We start from the raw sequence: 19,580 nt of genomic DNA on the forward strand, positions 1-19,580 counted from the left end.
GAATCGCCGGTGCGTTGGGAATGGAAATAGCGGTGTGATGTTTGGTTGCCCAAAAGCCCGTACATCACAGGGAGATCCACCATGAACCCCACAACGCCCAGGTTGGTACCAATAAGGAGCCTCAGCCTTGTCGTTCTGGTAGAGCCTTACACCCGCAACATGTACATCTCCCGTGGACGAGGAGCTTGCCTCCAAGAATATTTCCACACAGGTGCTTCTTAATGTCCGTCAACAAGCAGCGTCTTCCCCTGATTGTGCTGGGATCATAATTCTGCAGGTCGTGGGAAACTTGAAATCGAGACACGACATCGCCAGGGTGGTCTGCAGGCTGATTGCAAGGCTAACTTCGAACTCAGCCACGTTCGCCGATGCCGTCCAATAAATGATAGCCACATCAGTGGCCAACCCCCCTTACCACGTCCAGAGTCTCGGCTCGACCAATGTCCTAGCGGCCATAGCTGCCGGTTGCTCTTACCCGCCGCGGGGACAATGTTCCTTCCGCTTGATGGCGTGGTTGCCTATTTCCTGTGTCAAGAACAAAAACGGGCAAAAGGACCTTTTGTCTTTATGAGAGAGCATACGGACATCAACTCTCTCCCCCTCCTTTCAACCTGATCGAAATCCCTGACCGTCTCTCAGGAGTCCTGTCTCCGACCATGTACGAAAAAGCAAAACTGGAAAATGGATGCAACATCAGACTCCTCGAACTCGAGCCAGGTACAGCCGACGATCCTGTCCGTTGCCGACTGCAGCCTGTTTCACTGGAATCCTGTCCATCGTATGAATGTATCTCGTACGTCTGGGAAGGACTTCCTGGAAATGCGACCATCTTCTGTGAAGGTCAGCTCGTTGAAATCAAGGCTAATCTGTATGCCGCATTGAAAGCCTTTCGGGACGTGGCCAAGACTCGAACTCTCTGGGCCGATGCTCTTTGCATAAATCAGAAAGACAAACCGGAAAAAAGCAGGCAGATCCCCTTGATGCAGCAGATCTATGGACGGGCCCGACAAGTTCTCCTCTGGCTTGGTCCATCTCAGAGTCTCACAGAGGAAGCATTTGACAAATTGAAACTCCTTGCCATGTTGTGGGAACAACGGGCTGGACGAATTGATAGACGACCGAGCCCAGAAGAATACAAACACTTGGTCATCCATCACAGATATCAACTGGACGATGCGTCCGTTTTTGACATTAACCAGACACCTAGTTGGGCTTCTGCAGATATTTGTACTCCCAAAGACATCATCAACCGCCGGGACTCGTTGCTGGGGAGATGGGGACAAAAGGGGTCCCAAGCATTCGAATTCGACAACGCTTCTATCTGGGAAGCCGTGGAACCTCTGTTTCTCAACGTTTTCTTCTCACGTGCCTGGATTGTGCAGGAGGTAGCACTTGCCAGCCTTGCACTGGTATGTTGTGGCGGTTTTTCACTCTCCTGGGAGATATTCCGTAGTGCATTTGACGGATGGGAGCTTCTCTTGTTTTATCTATCAAGACAACGTGATGTAATGGATAGGGTAGCCGCAGGCATTGGCGCGGTTGGAGATGCAAGGGAGAGCTTTCGTGTTTCTGAGATGGGCAAAGACCTTTCAACCGCAGTGGCCAGGTTCGCCTTCGCCAAAGCAACTGATCACCGAGATCACATCTACGTTGCACTAGGCATGATCACAACCCATCATGGCATTATACCAGACTACGACAAGGACGTCGAGGAGGTTTTCTTAGACGCGGCAAAGTGCATGATATCCCAACGACAAGATCTGTACCTCTGGGGTTGTAACTGCTCTTCCCAAAGAAAACGTTACAAATCACTACCCACTTGGGTTCCAGACTGGTCGGTTGAAAACGATCATTATGCTTTCCTGCATATGACCAGAGAGTCAGTAACAGACCTTCCAGGCCATTGTACGACAGTTGGACGTCGACTGAGAGTCAATGTATACTTGCTCGATACCGTCTGCTTTGTCACCAAGGTCAACCTCGATGGTACAGTGCTGGGAGGAGCAGCAGAAAATATACTTTCGATATTTAAGCGCTTGGGACTCGACCTCTTTGACGTCTATCGAACCGACTATTTTGGTGAAGGTCAAACACCTAATAGCTGGAGACACCTGAGTGAGCCACAGAGTGTATCAAGGCTGGGAGACGTCTTCTCTATTCTCACCAAGCTTAATCGAGTGCCCAGTTGTGTGTTGAAAACACTGTCTGAATTTCTTGTTTTAGGAGAGCGACCTGGAGATCAGCAAAGACTCAACATTGAGGCATTGTGGGATGCCTTATGCCATAGTTCCTTCCAGTTCAACAGGGGCAGAAATCCTGGGCTTCAACTTTTTCTGTCCTGGTGGTTTGCCGCTTCTGCAGCATGTGACGGCTCTGCGATAGATGGGATTATCAAGGCTCCTAAGGCGTACGACATCTGGGTGGTGGCGGCGATGCAATTAACCGCGTCCGAGGAGTCGTGTCGGAAGTCCTTTGAGAGCATTATTGCCGGGGTGATGTCCTCCATTCAGGGGGAGGAGGACTTGTTTGTCACCAAATCAGGATATATCGGTCGCTGCTCCCCCGGCGCTGCGAAACCTGGACATGATGTGGCCATTCTCGGGGGCGCATACCGACCGTACCTTCTCGAGAAGCAGACCAGCGGCCTGTTTCAATTTGTCTCGTATGCGTACGTAGAGGGTATGATGGGCGGGAACATTAGGCTGCCTCCACGCGCCAAGGTCAGTTTGATCGAGATTGAATGACGAACTTGAAGATTGGGCTGGGAAAGAATTTGAAGATACAACAATCAGGAGTTCCCTCAATAGAGTGTCCGTCGTTCTGTTCGCTCTGTGCTCGTAGTTGATTTCCACATGGGTGGACGCATGACGTTCGTTTTCCGCGGGGTTGGCAGCACAAACCGCCAGCAAGCCTTGCCTTCGGGTCTGTTCGCGATCGAGTTGCATTCCAAAATACGACGGCACAGTCTCGTGGCCCTGATACACCTCGTTCTAATCGTGCATTCGAACCAAAGCGGTGCTGTCTAGCGGACAGACCTCCGATCCAGAATTTAGTCTAGCCCATGGCTCTGCCATGCCTTTGAAACATGAATGCAAACATGACCCGCCGTCCACGCATAACCATATCCTAACCTTACAATACCAAAAGCGAAGAAATACCGACAACGACGACGACCACCCAACAAAAAGAGCGCCTCAGATCACCGGCAAGCACGATCCCTCCACTTGTAGACCCCGCCGTACCGCAGCAACTGTCCCGGTCATAGGTCACGCCGTTCGCGTCCGCGACGACCTGGAAGACGCTGCCGTTGAAATTGCCAATGTTGTAGTAATCGACCAGCAGGAAGTTGGGCGGGCGGTCCCACATGGTGGTGCAGTTGAGGACGGCGCGGCCGGCCGAGCCGAACCCGGCGTCGGCGTTGGTCTCGTTCAGCAACGTGAAGAAGGGCACGTCGATGCTGATCCCCGCGACGTTGACGTCCAGGTTCAGGTTGTGGTTCGCCATGTACATGCGGTTCTCGCGCACGTTGCGCGCCTGGTCCGGTGGCCGCTGCGGCGTGCACGGGAAATTGCGGTCCGTTGGCGAAAAGGGCGTCTCCCACATCTGCGAGAACTCGTCGAGCAGCCAGGGGATCGCGGTCTGGTTGGCCTCGTAGTCCAGCATGACCACCGCGCGCTGGTTCCGGAAGATCATCTCGGCGAGCGTCGGCCACGAGTCCAGCGGCATGGGCTGTGTCGGGGGCGTGTAGACGAAGTCGATCAACCCCGAGTTGACCACCGGCGCGGTGAAATTCTGCGGTGCGACGACGTCGTAGTTCCCCATGAGGATGGTGATGACGTCGTAGGGGTGCTTGCGCAGCCACTTGGTCACGGTGGTGAGGTAGTCCTGCAGCGTGCCGGCGTTGAGAAGCTCGCAGGACGTGTGGCAGAGGTACATTGTCCCGTCCTCGAGATGTGCTTGGAATTGTACTGTAATCGCAAACTCATCATTTAGCTTCATGCTGGCCAAGAACGGAGAGACAATGGAATGGACAAAACGTACACATGCGAATCCCGTCGTTGAGCTGAGTCTCAACATCCAGCATTTGATTCGAGGCAAGATTCCCCGGACGGATAAAGGGGCTGTTATGGGCCGCCACGTAGGTGATGTTGCTGAACTTGCGGTTGCAGAATGACGGGTGTCCATTGCACGGGACGGTGTTTGTGGGCGGTACGGTAGACGATGTGCTCGAGGCTGTTTGGTTCGTGGTCGCCGTGCCGTTCAAGGTACTTGTTGTCCTCGAACTGCCTACCAACACAGTTTCGGTGGCGGAGGATGATGTCGAAGTCGTCGTCGCATTGCCGGACTCTGTACCGGATGAGGTTGTGGTACCGTTTGACGTTGCGAAAAGACTCGACAGGTCTGTCACAGTGGCATAGTCGGTGGTTGCTGTGATGGTCAACGTGCTGGACTCGTCGGCGTAGGTGGTCCCGCTGGTGGCATAATCGGCGCCAGTTGCGGTGGGTGTGTCTGTCGTCTCGGTCGTTCCGCTCTCACTGTCGGACTGAGAAACCGCTTGAAGCACGAGGCCGGCAAGGGCAAGGGATGTTATCAGCCGCATGTCTGATACCGCTTAAGCTGAGCCCGGTGATGGACACAGCATCTAAGAGGCAGAAGCGTTGTAGAACATTTTTCGAGAAACAATGGACTTGGCAATAGGCGGAGACGGCATGTCGTCTGAACAGACAGCGATGGATAAAAACTTCACGTGATTGCCAGGAACCACACACTAAATACCTGGGTGCATGAGTGCCATCATCCAATACCTTTCGATGACGCGCGTTGCTCGGGTGCTTGGTTCGGAGAAATACTCGTAAGCCACTGAAAACCCCATTGCCCGATGGTGTTGGCACCCAACAGGACGGCCAGGTTAGTTACCCAGCAACATCCCTTGGATAGCTACAGTGCCAGTTCTCGACTCCCATTGAGCACTGTTTTGATTTGATTCACTCGGCCCAAAAAGACGTGGTGGCTGTTTATTGGCGGCGCCCTCATTTCGTCGCGGTGGCCTTTTGACATAATTTTGCGATGCGGAAACAAGGTTGTCGCCCGGTTGCCGATTCCAGCCTTATGCCCCACTTGACCTTACTGGTATGGGAAGTGATACGTCAAGCTAGTGGGTCTTAGTGCAAGACAAGGCTGGGATCATCATTGATGTTCGTGATGTCATTCATAGTTCCTGGCCACCAGAACGTCCCATTGGGAAATCCACCTTTTGAGCTCTCTGCGTCCAAGCCACGGTCAATTATTACGAGTGCATCTTGCTCTCACACTCGATCCCTGCCACAGATCCTTGAAACCTACGCGGCTGAGAATCTTGGCACACATCTTTCCAGATGTCGTAGCCCAACACACAAGTTCCCTACTCCTCTGTATCAATTAATCCGTCCCATGTCGATCAGTACCTTTCGATGAGGAGGCCCGTCTGAATTGGCTTCCCAGACATCTCAGTACCAGCATGGCCTTCTTCAGACGCGCCAAATCTGAGAAGCCCGTCAACCGAGACCGCCCATCCGACGAGGTCCCATATGGCTACGCAAAGTCGAAACCGACAGCCCTCCGCACATTTGCGGCGATAATCTATCTTCTTTCCACAATCTTCCTCATCTTGGTGGAGATAGGAAACATCAACGACAAGGCCGTCATCCGTTCTACCTATTTCCTCAAAATCGACCTGGCAAACATCATCCCGGCCTCGGTCCCCAACGCCATCTTCATCAACAGCATAGCCCAATCCATCGGGCTGCACGACTTCTACCAAGTCGGCTTGTGGAATTTCTGTGAAGGTTACAATGGCGAAGGAATCACGTACTGCTCCCCGACCAAGACGCTGTACTGGTTTAACCCCGTGCAAATCATCCTGGACGAACTCCTAGCGGGGGCGTCCATCACGCTGCCCAGCGAGGTCATCGACGTGCTCGACCTCGTCCGCCTCGCGTCCTTCTGGATGTTCTCGTGCTTCCTGGTCGGGACGTGCCTGACGTTTCTCTGCATCTTCGTCTCTCCGCTAGGCTTCTCCCAGCGGCCCCGGTGGCAACATAAAGCGAAACGGATATTCCTGCGGCAGCTGCCCATCTCGATCCTGACCCTGGCGGCGTTGCTCTTCACCGCGGTGGCCTCGCTGATCGCCACCATCATGTTCCTCATTTTCCAAGACAAGTTCTCGGGCGCCGCCGACTTGAACATCCACGCGCGCCTGGGCAAGCCGATGCTCGCGTTCATGTGGATCGCCACGGGTCTCAATCTGAGTGGGTTCCTCATGCAGCTGGGCACCTGTTGCGGCGTCTGCTGTTGTACCGGGAGGCGGAGGGCGGTCAGGCACAGTCAATTGACCGAGGCTGGGCGAGGGGGAGTAGTCGACAACACCGAGGGACAGAGGGAGAAGGCGGTGCGGGACGTCGATAGCAGTGCCAGGACAGATGGGTCTTCTGCCGGGGCATTCCCTGCGTTCAGGAGGAGCAGGCGAGGCTGAGTGTGCTGTGGTCGTCCTTATGTTCGGGATGAGCAGTACTTAATGAGGAGCATGCCGAAACTCATTGAGCGCATCTGAACGGTTCTGCGGCGTCCAAGCCAAGGGACACTCCGAGAAAATCCTTAGCTATCGATACACATACATTTTGCACCAGATGTCGGCCCATAATCGGCGCCATCACCAAATTCTCTTCTTGTCCCTCGGCACAGAGCACGCAAGTGTCTTTCCGTGTCGTCCCAATACAGACAAACGCGCGAGCAGCTCCACCGGGTGGCAGAAAGAGAGGATCCAGGCTGGCTGGCCGAAGAATCCCCGTCTGCCTTCCTGCTGTCCTGCTTGCCTACCTGTCTACCTGTCGACTCAATTGTACCCGAACAACCACGTTCCAATCTCCCATGCGAGGGAGCCGTTATCTCCCCGCGGCTGAAAGAAAGATCAGATCAAGTTGCTGCCTCGTTAGGACCCGGCCAGGATAAATTCTAGAGGGCAGAACGCTCGAAAAAGTAAATACATGCCTGTCCATACCATCGAGGCTCACCGCAAGGACAGATATATACTATGTTACTTGTACGTTCCCTGCTTCCCTTGTCTTATTTTCTTCAAAGCCCGCCAGCTCGAGTTGGTCCGTGGAGAAACGGATGCTGAAGAGAAATGTCATGGTTTTTCTGATGATATATTCTACATGGGCAATAGTCTATTGCCGTTTCATTGATCATAAAGGGGCCGGATCCCTCGTTTCCAAAATCAGGGCAGGATCTCAGGTCTCAGAGTGGTGATAGCTAGGACCCCCATTGCCCGATCCTACCGTGTAATTAGAGAATACTCTCCGCTAAAGCGCATCGCAAACATCGGTCCTCGCTTGTTAATAGGCAACCCACTCCTGCGTCCAGACAAGACCGCCGCTCCCGCTCTCTTCCCATCGATCCTCGCCGGTCCACAATCCCGTTCCTCGCAATCTGCCCTCTCTCCCTTCTCGATCGGCGTGGCAATAGCGTAACAGTACCTTCCTCTCATCCAGGAAGAACGTGATATCAACCCACTTCGGCTCCAATTCCTCCGCCACAGCGCCGCACTGGACCACCGCGTGTTCTTCGATGCTCGCCAGCTTTTCGGCGATGGTGTAGACGCCCAAAGTGTCCCATACGCGGGACTGGATCTCCGATTTGTTGAGAAGGGATGTCACTTGATACCGGACTTTGGTAGACCGACAGTCCGTTGTTCCTATGTAGATTGGGGGTCCGATTCCACTGTCGACACTCATCGAGTGCTCATCATACGCGAAGAAGGATGAACGGTTCAAAATGCTCTCGCTCAGGACCAACAAGCGTGCAAAGTGGGCGTTCAAGGCTTCCTTGCGCTCGGCGTAGTTCCGACAGGACTTGTGGCAGTCACAGGTTTCTGGCGGGTCACACAACGGCACGATCACTTCACCGGTATCAGCGGAGTGAAAGGCCATCTGTGTAAGTAACAGGAGATATGCGGCCTCGCGATACGCCTTGAGAAGCTGAGACATGTGTCGATCCTGCGGGCTGTTCCGGCATTTTCCGCTCTTGCTGTATTCTGCATATGCCATACTCCATTGCAACAAACGGGAGATGTGTGTTTGGTGACGCTGGAAACCCGTGCCTGTCAGCAAGCCCTGTTCGAGAAGACCCCATGTGTGCCAGATCCAATTTGCTTCTGTGAAGAGAATGTCACGGGCCTGCGAGAGTGAGTCGAATATGCGAGGGATGGAAAGAGGATTTGGGTCAGGGTAGGAGGTGGTTTCGCTCCCCGTCGGGGAAAATGGACTGAGATATGGACCAGGCATTGACTCTGCCGGTTCGCTGAGGATCTTGGCCGCGCCTCCAAATAGTCGGACAGACTCAAGCTCCAGTCTAAGGAAGAGGCGCCTCAGACTGTCATGGTTTACCTCAACGGCACGATACTGCGTATTCTTGTAGGTTGTGCGCATCTTTCCACTCAGGACGCCCTTGAGACCATTCGTCATGTGCACTTGTGCCGCATCGTAATTGCCCTGGAATGTTTCAAAAATGCTGAAGAGTTTCATGACAATCATGTTGATCTCGGCGGCATTGGGATGTGAAGCCATGTCATCCGACAACTTTCGGAGTGCCTTCTGGTATAGTTTATCCGCAATGTCGCAATACTCAAATGCCTCACGCGAAATTCCCAGTTCGAATCTTCGGTGGACAGCCCCGACTGCTGCTGCTGCTGCCAGTACTGTGGGATGTTGCACACATGCTCGCACAATGTATGTTCGCCAGACTGAGCTGTCGAAATATGCAGCGAACTCGGGGCCCGTCCGAGACCGGAAGAAGTCGAAACAGAAGAAGTCATTGTCCGACTCAAACATGACATTGGATGGCGGCCGCCAGAGTTTGTCTAGAGCGGATTGGGTCTTCGAGTTGTTCAATGCCGGGATAGCAACTTTGCCAGTGCCCGTCTTCTGTCGCTTTGCGTCGGCTTCGGTATACAGCGGTGATGACTCTTCTGACGTTGAAGGTTGGTCGGCAGTCTGACTGACATAGCCGTCGCATTTTCGACCAGTACTTGTGCAGCGGCGACAAAACGGTTTCTCCTCGTCACACTTCTTGCGCCGGACCTTGCACGTTATACATCCAGTCCTAACCTTGTGATGTGTTTTGCGAGTTCTTTTTGGCTTCTCCATCAGCGGGAGGTCCGCCATGATGGCTGTGCTTGTCATCGTGCGGAGGGATACAGCTTTTGAACAACAAACTCGCGAATAGAGAAACAGGGCAGTGTCATTCCATCAAAATGCGGGGCATGGCGATATATGTACCTGTGCTTGTAGAAGCCCCAGAGGCTGTTCCTTACCGAATACGTGCGATGCATGACTCCTTAGCATTCCGGAAGTGCCATCCCAGGCAGAAACCCTTGCCTCTTGAAGCGTTCCTGACTAACGTAGAATCCTGATGCGTGATTGGCTCGAGCGTACTTTTTCGCGCAAGATGTACCAGCTGCTGACATGAAGTTCCAGGCAGCAAGGCCATCAATGGCGGAATGGATCCACGAGATTGGCTCTCTGGATGCCGCGGATATAATGGTCCGATGGTAGCCGCGAAGAAGTCTGGCTGCTTTGGCACAGCTACAGTCTGGCCTGAAAGCAGCCTGAAGGGCTCGGATTCGCGATTCGCCAATTCCAGAGCAACAGGACCACAGTGCCTAACGAGCAATGAAGATCCAGTTGTTCAATGAACCATAATAACGTGAAGGCATGTCATTATTCCTCCTCCTTTTTCGCTTTTGCCTCGGAGTGCGCAAGAGCTCCGAAACTGTCGTCGTCCGATTCTGTGTGCATTGATCAGGTGAGCACCGAGGTCTAGGAAAATGGCTGGTAGATACCTCTTGGTATGAAGGCTAGGGACACGATTGAATCCGGACCCGTTCGAGCATGGATTCTGTGAAGATTCAGTGGAATGACCAGGCGAAGGATGTGTGAACAGCAGGTGACTGGACATGTGCTCGTTCTCGTTTGCAGCTGGCGCGGTCAACACCCGCAGCGGCCCCCAAACATGTTGCTTGCACCCCGCATAATAAGACACACCGACGATCACAATTGACCTTCACACTATCCTATTCCCACGACAAGAATACTCCAGGAATCTCTCAGTCCATCTCCTCATTGCATCATCACCCTCGGTCCTCAAGTACTCACTAGCCATGACGCCCTCGAACAATATCGCCTACACCGCACCCATCAACCCTCCATCCACCTCACCGAAACTCACTATCTCGCAGATCTGGCAAGGTCTCGAACTGAAGATCCGCGCGGGCCAGGACTTTGTCGGTGGCGCCCTCCTCTCCACGGACGTCATTTCCGAGTCGAAAGATGAGCAAGGCCGACCCGTCACGGTGCGCGAGGTTGTGTTTCGAGACGGGAACAGGAGGGTGAAGGAGACGTGTGTCGCGTACGAGGCAATGAAGGTCGAATTCCACCAACCCGACGGCTCCAAGGTCCAAAACATCATCTCGCAAGGAGCAGGGCCAGAGGGCGAGGATCTCTATATGACCTACACGTTTGAGTGGCTGCATCCCGAGTGTGAGGGCGACGTCAAAGCATTGGCAGAAAAGAGGCAGAAAGAGACCAAAGTGGCCAAGATGGCAGTCGAGGAAACCATACGGGTGATGAGAGAGATGGTCAAGGACGGCAGGATTAAATAGTCAAGAGGCATGAGCGGTCAAGTAACACTTGACCACAAAAAGTATCATTGAGGACGGCACGGCTAGCAACACGCAGAAAACGCACAGGACGCCCGTCAGTGTCCGCTCTTGAGTGCACACTTGGTCATTTGCCAATGGGGTATTTCAGAACAGGCATACGAATGAACGGCCAGCATCAGAAACGCACTATGGACAATCCTCAACGGATCTTTAGACTGCTCAAGGGTGGTTCAACGCCAAAATAGAGCCGCTTCAGAGTTATCCCAAACCAAGATAACACCCAAACTTACACAAATTCCCACTCAATAACTCTGTCCCTGTTTCTTTCGCTTTCCAATAGTGCCCGAATTTGCGGATCGCCCATGCCAAATTGCTGTCTCAGAATCCTCCAAAGTGCGTCTCGTTCCCAGGCTATTTCTTCTTGTAAACTCGGGTCGTCGCGTGAGTTCTGTGCTTGTCTTAGACGTTCTGCCTCGACAGCTCGAGTAGGGCCGATGTACGGTGGTCCTCTCCTGTGGCTGTCCTCGTCGCTCTGCGTGATGATATTTGAGGACCCTGCCGCAGGACCGTGAGGCGTCCAAGGTGGAAGAGGTGCCCATGAGGTGCGTGGTGAGAAAGATGGGTGTTGTGTGTGCTCACCTGAAGCCGCCCTTGAAGATCGACGACCATTAACTCCGCAGGTTGAAGCTCTTGCCTGCAATAGAGCTAGCTCCGGCGGCACATTCTGTGGTCCAGCTCTCAGAGGGGCATAGGGATCTTGCAGGTTCAGGCCGCTTCCAGGCGAATGCAGTAGCCCCTGGGACTCTGGAGCTAGGACCTGTTCCAGGGGGTTGCGCGACCGTCGACCTGATGCACGGGCCGTCTGCCGCAAAGTATCGCCGGTAAGACTGTTGGGTGCAGGCATCTGCTGTAGTGACTGTCCTTGTGAATCGACTTGTTGCCGACTTGGGCCCGCAGACTCTGGCTGTGCTTGAGAATTGGCGAATTGCTCGGCTATCACGTCTCCGCCTTGACTACCGCGGTTCCGTCCTCCACGATTCCGTCTGTTCTTCGATTTCGGCTCTTGTTCGGAGTTGGTCGTCTTTTGAGGTGTGGACATCTTCATCTCGATGTCTTTTCTGGCGTCACGCAGCGCTTCTCTCTGCTGTTCTTCCATCCGTAACCTGTTTCGCCGTGCCTCTTCCATTAGACGCAGTCGGCGGACCCCATTGGAGTCGGGATCAACCAAGATGTCTTTGGGTGGTGAGTCAAAGTCATCTAATACAGTAACAGCTTGTGCCTGCTGTGTTGGTTTTGCTTCGATGAATTCCTCAGAGAAACTCTCCATGGTGGAACAGGTGTTGGATGTATCAGAAGAATATGTTGAAGGGGTTTTAGCTAGTCCACCTCTGATTCTGGGATGTGGGAGGACCGTCGTTGTGTGATATCCCAGCCAATGTGGGAGGGTCGACATCTCCAAGGTTGACGTCGCGAGTTACAATCTTGGTGCCGTCATCAGAGTGTTCCAGTACCAGCACTCGTTATATCAATGACTCGGCTCTGTTTATCGCAATCAGAAAAAGTCATTTGTCGTTTCCATGGCCAAGCAAACACTCATGCTCAAGAGCACCATGTCAATGACTCCAACAAAGCGTGTAGGCGGTAGAAAAGCGATCATGAGAATAGCGGACCACGAAGGAAGGTGGCAGGACAGTGGATGTTTCCGACAGAGCTGTTTGCTTGACTGCGAAAGGGCTCAAACATCAGTGTCTCAAACCGCGTAAAGGGTATGGTGACAACAGAGATGACATCCAGATCCGCGAATTTGGTGCGCTGCTATTGCCTCATTCCCAGGCCTCGCCCCAGTCATCATCATTGATGTCAGGCTCTTTAGGCTTGGGTGCCTCTTTCTTGATCTCTTTCTTTGCAGCTACAGGGGGTGTCGTCCTTGTACTCGAAATGGCCGGTCTCTTCGCATTCGCCCCAGTTGTCCCAACACCCGCAGAAACACTTCTCGCTGGGCCCGCAGGACGGACATTGAGCGTTGAAGCTGCGGAAGTACCTTTGGATAAGCCCTTTGGAAGTGGTTTCTGCGATTTAGATTTTGACTGCGCAGCCAGCCAGCCAGCAAAATCCGGTTCGCCACCATCATCAAAGGCAGCTGCAGGTTCAGGGGTGGTCGTGTTTGTACGTTGCGAGGGTGATGCATCAAAGAAGTTATCTCCCTCATCATCTATGGTACCCCAGGCATCCATCGTGTCCCCTTCCTCCCAACCTGCTTCGGGCTCAATCGCGTGTGCGGAGCTTTTCACTGGTTGCGAGGCTTGCGATCTTGATGGGCCAGTTGTCGGTTTGTCCGATGTAACGTTGATGGTGGGTGTGTTGCGTCCAGAAGCAGGCATTGATTGCGTTTGTGCCAAAGGTGCTCCGTTCGCCGTCGCCGTGGAAGCCATCTCGCCTCTAGCCCCCGCCATTTTGTTTGTGAAAGAGGAAATTGCCCAACCGGCCCAACTGGTGTCATTTTGATTTCCGATCCTCGCTGGAACAGCGGCATTGGCTGCTCCTGGGACAGGCTCTGGTGGAAGCGCCGTTTCAGGTAAAGATGATGCATATTTGCGAACTCTCGCCAAATAAGAATCGACTGCTTTGGTGGCTTGGTCACGAACTATCTTTTCTTTGTCGACCAGACTGACGCAAAGGACAGGCAAGATTTTCGTGGCGCAATCATCGTCACTGAAGACATCAATTGTGGCGTTGAGGGCCATCAATGCTGCACTTCGGGCATGTACAAAAGGATCTCTTAGAGAACGGCCGAACGCAGCAATCAGTACCTTAGACCGTGACCCAACTCCTAGATTTCTTGCAATCTTCCCGAGGCATATCGTGGTGTTAGTCCTGATTCCTGGCTGATCGTCATTGGCTGTTTTGGCGAGGAACCGAAGGAGCTCTCCATTGATGATCCTGTCCGATAGCTTGGATATCACTGAGAGGACGGCCTTGACTGTCTGTTCCCTGACGACTGGTGCTGTGTCGGTGAAGCCAGTCGTCATGGCAGGCCAGATTTTGCCATTCACATCTTTTTGAGGTATTCGATCAATCATTAGTGGTAGGTTATCCAACAAACATACTCTCATGGCCCGGTCTGCACTATTGAAGAGACGGATAATGAGTGGCCCAAGGCGTGATTCGAATTCGTCGTCGGACATTTTCAACCCGATTTTCATGATTGCTCCAAAGACACTGGGTCCTCCGCCACCGAATTCAACAGACTTCAACAGCTCGGGCAGGATTTTCATCTTGAAGAAATCTTCCGGGAAGTCATCCGTGAGGCTGTCGAGTTCCCTGTAATAGAGTAAGCAACGTGTCTGCTCGATATCAGAAGGTTAGCTTACTTCAGGAACTCGTTCCGTTCCTCCTCGTTCTTCAACCCAAGACTCTCAGCTCCTTCGGTGATGTGAATAAGCGGAGTCTCAAAGAATCCTCCGACCTTCTTTCCCTGCTCGACAAACTGCCCAGCATTCAGCCTCAGCTTCGGATTTGCATTTATGAGCCGCCGATAGCTCGGGACCATATTGGCCGATATACTCTTTGGCTGTGCTAGGCTGTCGCTGCTCACGAAACTCCCGTTGAATGCTTCGTACACAAGAGTCCCAAGACCGTAGGCGTCCGGAGCCCCCAGGGGATTCTTCTTGATAGCGGACCAGCCGCCATTGACCACTTCGGGCGGGGCATAAGTATTCGAGTTTGGCAAGGAACTTCCATAGTTGTAAATAATCGCATCGTCGTCATTCATAGAACTCAGCACTTCAAACCCTCCCAGCTTCCATTCGCCGCTCTCACTCGTGAACACTGAGGTAATGCGTACTGCACCGTGCACAGAAGAGGCGTCGTTGTTGATGAACTTCAGTGTAGAAGAAACACTGTACAATCCCCATTTTATAGTCTCTTCACTCAGGCTCTTGCGCCTGATATGCCAGGCCAACGGAGTGACTTTCTCCGTGATGATGTAGATGTTTGTCTCGTTTTCGATCACATCGATCACCCGTATCACTCCGGGGTGTCGTATCGTCCGCAGTTTTCGGGCGGCATTTTTGGCTAGGGGCAGCAGAGCCTTGTTGGCATGAATATCGAAGTTGAACAGGCAGCACGGCGAGTTGTCGTCCTAGACCATCATTCATCAGAACGGTTATATCACAAAGCTTAGTTGAAATCCCCCGACTGACCTTCTTGATCGCATTGTGTAGGATCCAAATAGAGTCTCCGAAATCAATACGGTCTCCAATGGTGACTGGAAAGGAGCTGGATTTGGCGATGGCAGAAGCGACGGCGGATTTGAGAAAGTCCATCGACCTTGATGCGACCGGGAAGCGGAGCAGTCAAAGGCCAAGGGACTGTCTGCGAAGAGTCAATTGACTGAAATCGCCGGAGACGATGGGGGGTGTTGACGACTTTCACGAACTGGAAAGTTGTCCACAGAGACTGCGGGCCATTTCGCGCCGTTAATATTATTATTGGGGAGAACGCGCCGCAGGATAAATGTCCCCGCGCTCGTTCTCCATCATCCCACTTGCCGGGCCAGCAGGGCAGAGGACAGGTCTAAGAGTTGAACAGTTCCAAAATATACAAGTTCACCTACTACCTACCTCAAGTTTCGTCCCAATGGCAGACAATTCGATCTCGCGCCGCAGGACTTTCTCTTCTACCAACATGCCAAAGAGCACAGACTACCGGCCGCATGAGGGCAAGTTTGGTATCATAACTGGCGGCTCAAGAGGTGTGTACATGGCATTCTTCGGAAGATGAGGCTCAACTCTGCAGCTTGTCTAACTGATGACAGGTATCGGAGCTGCCGTAGCTCAGAATCTCGCTGCCAAAGGGTGCTCTCTCCTTCTCGTCTACACGTCCGACTCTTCCACCGAGCCAACGCAAGCACTTTGCAAAGAACTCTCTGAAGCATACGATGTCCTTTGCTTCCCAGTGCAAGCCGACCTTGCAGAACCAACTCGCAGCATCCCGCATATCCTAGCCACAGCAAAGAATCACTTTTCACACCCTAGGACGGGCACGTTCCAGGTGGACATTATTATAAACAACGCGGGCATCGCCGGGAACAAACTGTTGAATGATCCAGACATGGGCGCCATTGAAGAGACACAGTTCCGACAGCAATACAATGTGAATGTCCTTGCGCCATTGTTGCTGGTTCAAGCATGTCAACCGTACTTCCCCAAAGACCGATCCGGGCGCATTGTCAACGTATCGAGCGTGTCTGCGTCAATCGGGTGTGAGTCACAGTCAATATATGCCGGGACAAAGGCGGCGCTGGAAGCCATGACCCGGGTTTGGGCCAGAGAGTTGGCGGAAAACTGCACGGTCAATGCCATCAACCCAGGCCCCGTTTGGGGGGACATGTACAGTCTTGCGGGCGAGAAGTTTTGGAAAACAAACCAGAAATATGTAGACAGTGCACCACTGATGGACTACAAAGGAGGTGACGACGCGATCAGAGCACGGGCGGGAGGCGATCCCGAGGAATATGACCGCATGGTATTGCAGGGTATGGGTGGTAAGAGGCCAGCTTTCACTGACGAAATTGCGGGCGTCGTCGGTATGCTCTGCTCCGAAGAGAGCGGATGGACGACAGGCAGTGTGATTTGTGCCAACGGCGGCATGAAAATGTCAATAGCATAAGGGGAAAGAATGAGGACTAGAGATAACAATTGTGTTGACTTTTAAGGGAGGGAGGGTTTGGAGTTACATAGAAGAAACCAAAGCCCAAGGCTGAGAATGACAGGAAAAGTGTGTCATTTGAAATAAGCCGCAGTCTCCATCCTCCACAACCTTGACACACGACAAGTTTCCCTGCGTTTAACCATACCGGTATACAGCCTTTCTTCTGGCATATTGCTCCCCTCTGGTACCTGTCGTCTTTATCAGCCCAGTCCAAGCCCGCCAAGATGGTCGACATTGTACCGGTCTCGTCGTATCCATCCCACATCTCCCTTCTCCCATCGATCCAACAGTGCAACCTAACGAACCTGCCTGAAAACTACTTCCTCAAATACTACCTCTACCACGCGCTCACCTGGCCACAGCTCTCCTTTGTCGCCGTCGTGCGCGGCTCCGGGTCGAAACCGCCGCGCTACCCGAAAGTCGTGGGCTATGTACTTGCGAAGATGGAGGAGGATCCCCCGGACGGGGTCCAGCACGGGCACATCACTAGTCTGTCGGTGATGCGGACACACCGACGGCTGGGCATCGCGGAGAAGTTGATGAGGATGAGCCAGCGGGCCATGGCCGAGGTGTTCAACGCCAACTACGTCAGCCTGCACGTACGCATGTCCAACACCGCGGCCCTGCACCTGTACCGCGACACTCTTGGGTTCGAGGTGGAAAAGGTCGAGAGCAAGTACTACGCCGACGGAGAGGACGCCTTCGCCATGCGCATGGATCTCAAGAGTATGCAGATCAAGAGTCTGCCGGAGGAGGACGAGGATGAGGGTGACGGAGTAGGTTCGCTGGGCAAGAAGGGCGAGGAGGGCGAGACGGTCAATGGCGAGAACGGGAAGAAGGAGAAGATGGTCAAGGTGAAAGTCGGGCGCGGGCTGGGCGTGGGAGATCTGGTGGAAAGAAACGAAGGCTCGACGAACGCCCAGTATTGATCGAGACCACTACTCCGACTAAATCGTCCATGTTCGCCCTCAATCTGGGATTCGACGTGCAGCGACATCTGCTCTCTCTCTCAGATTGCGGGGTCTGGTCATTCAATTGTCCGTCCGCTGCTATGGTCCTACCAATGAGACGAGTGACGATCATCCGGCGCAGACAGCGTATCCTATCGAACGAACCGAAAAGTCTTTTGAGAAGCGGTTTAAGCTTCTAGGTGGAAACGCTCAGAGATAAACCTAGAGGAATCTGAGCAATGTTTCGAGCATGTCTATTGTTCATGAATCATGAGGATCAGGGATCTTCGCCCTAAACTATTTACAGGACCATCGATGGCAGGGACGTGAAAACGTTCGACCTTGGCCACACTGGGTCATTTCTGTGGTAATGTACAGATTGAAGGGATGTTGACACATCAAGCCCTCCTCTCCCATCAACAACCCCAGCGTTGCGTCGACCTTTGTCAACGGCCTGTTAGAGCAGCCTGATAGTTGTTCAGGCCTTTCCTAGCCTTGCGGTCGTCCAGACGCTGCTCGTAGTCCGCTCTTGTGACTGTAGCAGATGCCTCGAGTTCGCCTCCTATCTCACTCTCGCCGTCCATATCATCCGTTGATTCGACGTCTTTCCCATCGTCACTACTTTCGGTGTCTTTGGAATTTCTCCGCATCTCGTTTTGCTCTCTCAGAAGCCTCTCCTGCTCGCTCATGGCCTGAAGAGTCCGCAGCGTTTGGGTCAATCCACTAATCAACAATTCGGCCTGGGATGCACCGCTCTGGTGCCTGCGATGTCGGCCGCCACGGGAGACATGCCGCCGGGAGTCACAGCTGGCACACGCACATCTATTGCTGCTGCCATGACTGCTTTTGCTGCTGGCGTAGCTGTCGGAGGCTGAACTATATTCCGACCCAGTATCCATGGGTCGAACTTGGGGTCGCGCAGTGGTTGGCGGTACAGTGGGAGGGATGTCAGAGCGCTTGCTGCGACATATGCGCATTTTCTGAAGTTTGGATTCTTGCTTGCGTTACTAGTTCTCAATGTCTCTTTCGTTGTATGTTCTCCTGTCGGTTGTGCTGGATTGTGTACGGGGTTTGGTTTATTTGAGAAAGAGTGACAGGAACGAGTGGCTTCGGTTGAGGAAGTGTTAGGAATTTACAAATCTCTGTTTGTCACTGCTCTCCCATACGTTGTAGTCAAACCGGGGACGAAGGGTGCGATATATACATACCCTCTTCCTAAGCAGGAGTAGGGTACTTTAAGCCTCGCTTTCGGCGAATGACCGTGCGAGGACAAGTGACATACTGCAAAGGAGAAGAATTGTTCCGGCGCGGATGCAATCTGAGGCCAGAGTCTCCGACGATGCGTACCGACAGAAACTTGCCTCGCCTCTCCAGTTTTATCTCCGCCAGTCCACTACATCGTACTTAGCGAAAGACTGCATGTCGATCGCTGCTCAAGGTGAGATCACGGAAAGACCCGCCTGCGGATAGCAACGAGTGGCACTCGTCTATCGGCGTTGCAGCACAACCGCCCATACCCGCGGGCGTCCGACGGAGTACTGCAACAAACCCGTTGTCGAACTATGGAGGATATTTTTCTCAATCACCTGTAATCATCTTCCAATAATTGTCTTGTATTCTATTTTCATTGTCAAGGCGAGAAACAACAGGCGGATGGGTGTGACGGGCAAGACGGGACAGCTCTAGTTTTCGTGGCCGGGACAATACCTCGTACTCGTGCTCGTACGGCCGAGAGATTTTTGTAGTTGAGCGGCTTTCTGCTTATTCGGCCGTGTGTAATTGTCGGATCGGAGCCGTGTGCATTAGGCGAGCCGTTAAGAGATGTCATCACATCAGCTTTGTTTGGAACCGCTCGGGAGGGTTAACTTTGCGTGCCTCCTTCGATCTGAACACAATACAGGAGCACCCTTCACCTGTCACTGCGCATTCTTGCATTGTTCCTCTCAATGTGCTCAGCGCCGCCATTCACCGGGCTTTGGCTTTCGCAAGCGACCGGCAGCATGGAAAGGTTCTGGCGACGGCGGCTGCACCGAAGCGTCATGGCGAGACTGATGAGATGACTCATCTTGTTGCTGAGGTCATTCAATTGCAAGGCGATCGGCGTTGTGTTTGGAAGAAGATGGTGGACGAGAGAAGTCGGAAGGGGGAGATCATGTGCAAGGAACAATGATATTCCGATACCATATTCCAGAATCCGAGTCACCAACAAAGAACAGCCTCTT

At 53.0% G+C, this 19,580-nt stretch overlaps 10 protein-coding genes across 10 annotated transcripts; 5 read left to right on the forward strand and 5 right to left on the reverse strand.

Moving 5' to 3' along the window:
- Positions 1-656: 656 nt before the first annotated feature.
- On the forward strand, positions 657-2,744 carry AYO20_10730 (hypothetical protein; the record flags this gene model as incomplete). Its single annotated transcript, XM_022648986.1, has 1 exon — positions 657-2,744. The coding sequence occupies one exon, from the start codon at positions 657-659 to the stop codon at positions 2,742-2,744; it is 2,088 nt and encodes a 695-aa protein (XP_022495019.1).
- Positions 2,745-3,132: 388 nt separating this feature from the next.
- Positions 3,133-4,600, reverse strand: AYO20_10731 (hypothetical protein; the record flags this gene model as incomplete). Its single annotated transcript, XM_022648987.1, has 2 exons — positions 3,133-3,968; positions 4,042-4,600. The coding sequence occupies 2 exons, from the start codon at positions 4,598-4,600 to the stop codon at positions 3,133-3,135; spliced, it is 1,395 nt and encodes a 464-aa protein (XP_022495020.1).
- An 897-nt stretch (positions 4,601-5,497) lies between these two features.
- AYO20_10732 (hypothetical protein) lies at positions 5,498-6,511 on the forward strand (the record flags this gene model as incomplete). Its single annotated transcript, XM_022648988.1, has 1 exon — positions 5,498-6,511. One exon carries the CDS (start codon positions 5,498-5,500, stop codon positions 6,509-6,511), a length of 1,014 nt encoding a protein of 337 aa, XP_022495021.1.
- Positions 6,512-7,373: 862 nt separating this feature from the next.
- Positions 7,374-9,200, reverse strand: AYO20_10733 (hypothetical protein; the record flags this gene model as incomplete). Its single annotated transcript, XM_022648989.1, has 1 exon — positions 7,374-9,200. One exon carries the CDS (start codon positions 9,198-9,200, stop codon positions 7,374-7,376), a length of 1,827 nt encoding a protein of 608 aa, XP_022495022.1.
- A 995-nt stretch (positions 9,201-10,195) lies between these two features.
- Positions 10,196-10,696, forward strand: AYO20_10734 (hypothetical protein; the record flags this gene model as incomplete). The annotated part of the gene is made up of 1 exon (XM_022648990.1): positions 10,196-10,696. One exon carries the CDS (start codon positions 10,196-10,198, stop codon positions 10,694-10,696), a length of 501 nt encoding a protein of 166 aa, XP_022495023.1.
- A 286-nt stretch (positions 10,697-10,982) lies between these two features.
- AYO20_10735 (hypothetical protein) lies at positions 10,983-12,023 on the reverse strand (the record flags this gene model as incomplete). Its single annotated transcript, XM_022648991.1, has 1 exon — positions 10,983-12,023. One exon carries the CDS (start codon positions 12,021-12,023, stop codon positions 10,983-10,985), a length of 1,041 nt encoding a protein of 346 aa, XP_022495024.1.
- A 496-nt stretch (positions 12,024-12,519) lies between these two features.
- Positions 12,520-15,021, reverse strand: AYO20_10736 (hypothetical protein; the record flags this gene model as incomplete). Its single annotated transcript, XM_022648992.1, has 3 exons — positions 12,520-14,017; positions 14,068-14,837; positions 14,899-15,021. 3 exons carry the CDS (start codon positions 15,019-15,021, stop codon positions 12,520-12,522), a joined length of 2,391 nt encoding a protein of 796 aa, XP_022495025.1.
- A 361-nt stretch (positions 15,022-15,382) lies between these two features.
- On the forward strand, positions 15,383-16,366 carry AYO20_10737 (hypothetical protein; the record flags this gene model as incomplete). Its single annotated transcript, XM_022648993.1, has 2 exons — positions 15,383-15,449; positions 15,513-16,366. 2 exons carry the CDS (start codon positions 15,383-15,385, stop codon positions 16,364-16,366), a joined length of 921 nt encoding a protein of 306 aa, XP_022495026.1.
- A 266-nt stretch (positions 16,367-16,632) lies between these two features.
- AYO20_10738 (hypothetical protein) lies at positions 16,633-17,337 on the forward strand (the record flags this gene model as incomplete). Its single annotated transcript, XM_022648994.1, has 1 exon — positions 16,633-17,337. One exon carries the CDS (start codon positions 16,633-16,635, stop codon positions 17,335-17,337), a length of 705 nt encoding a protein of 234 aa, XP_022495027.1.
- Positions 17,338-17,804: 467 nt separating this feature from the next.
- On the reverse strand, positions 17,805-18,196 carry AYO20_10739 (hypothetical protein; the record flags this gene model as incomplete). The annotated part of the gene is made up of 2 exons (XM_022648995.1): positions 17,805-18,050; positions 18,110-18,196. 2 exons carry the CDS (start codon positions 18,194-18,196, stop codon positions 17,805-17,807), a joined length of 333 nt encoding a protein of 110 aa, XP_022495028.1.
- Between the last annotated feature and the right edge of the window lie 1,384 nt (positions 18,197-19,580).

The sequence above is a fragment of the Fonsecaea nubica genome (genome assembly GCF_001646965.1).
Source record: "Fonsecaea nubica strain CBS 269.64 chromosome Unknown Scaff120, whole genome shotgun sequence".
Taxonomy (NCBI): Eukaryota; Fungi; Ascomycota; class Eurotiomycetes; order Chaetothyriales; family Herpotrichiellaceae; genus Fonsecaea; species Fonsecaea nubica.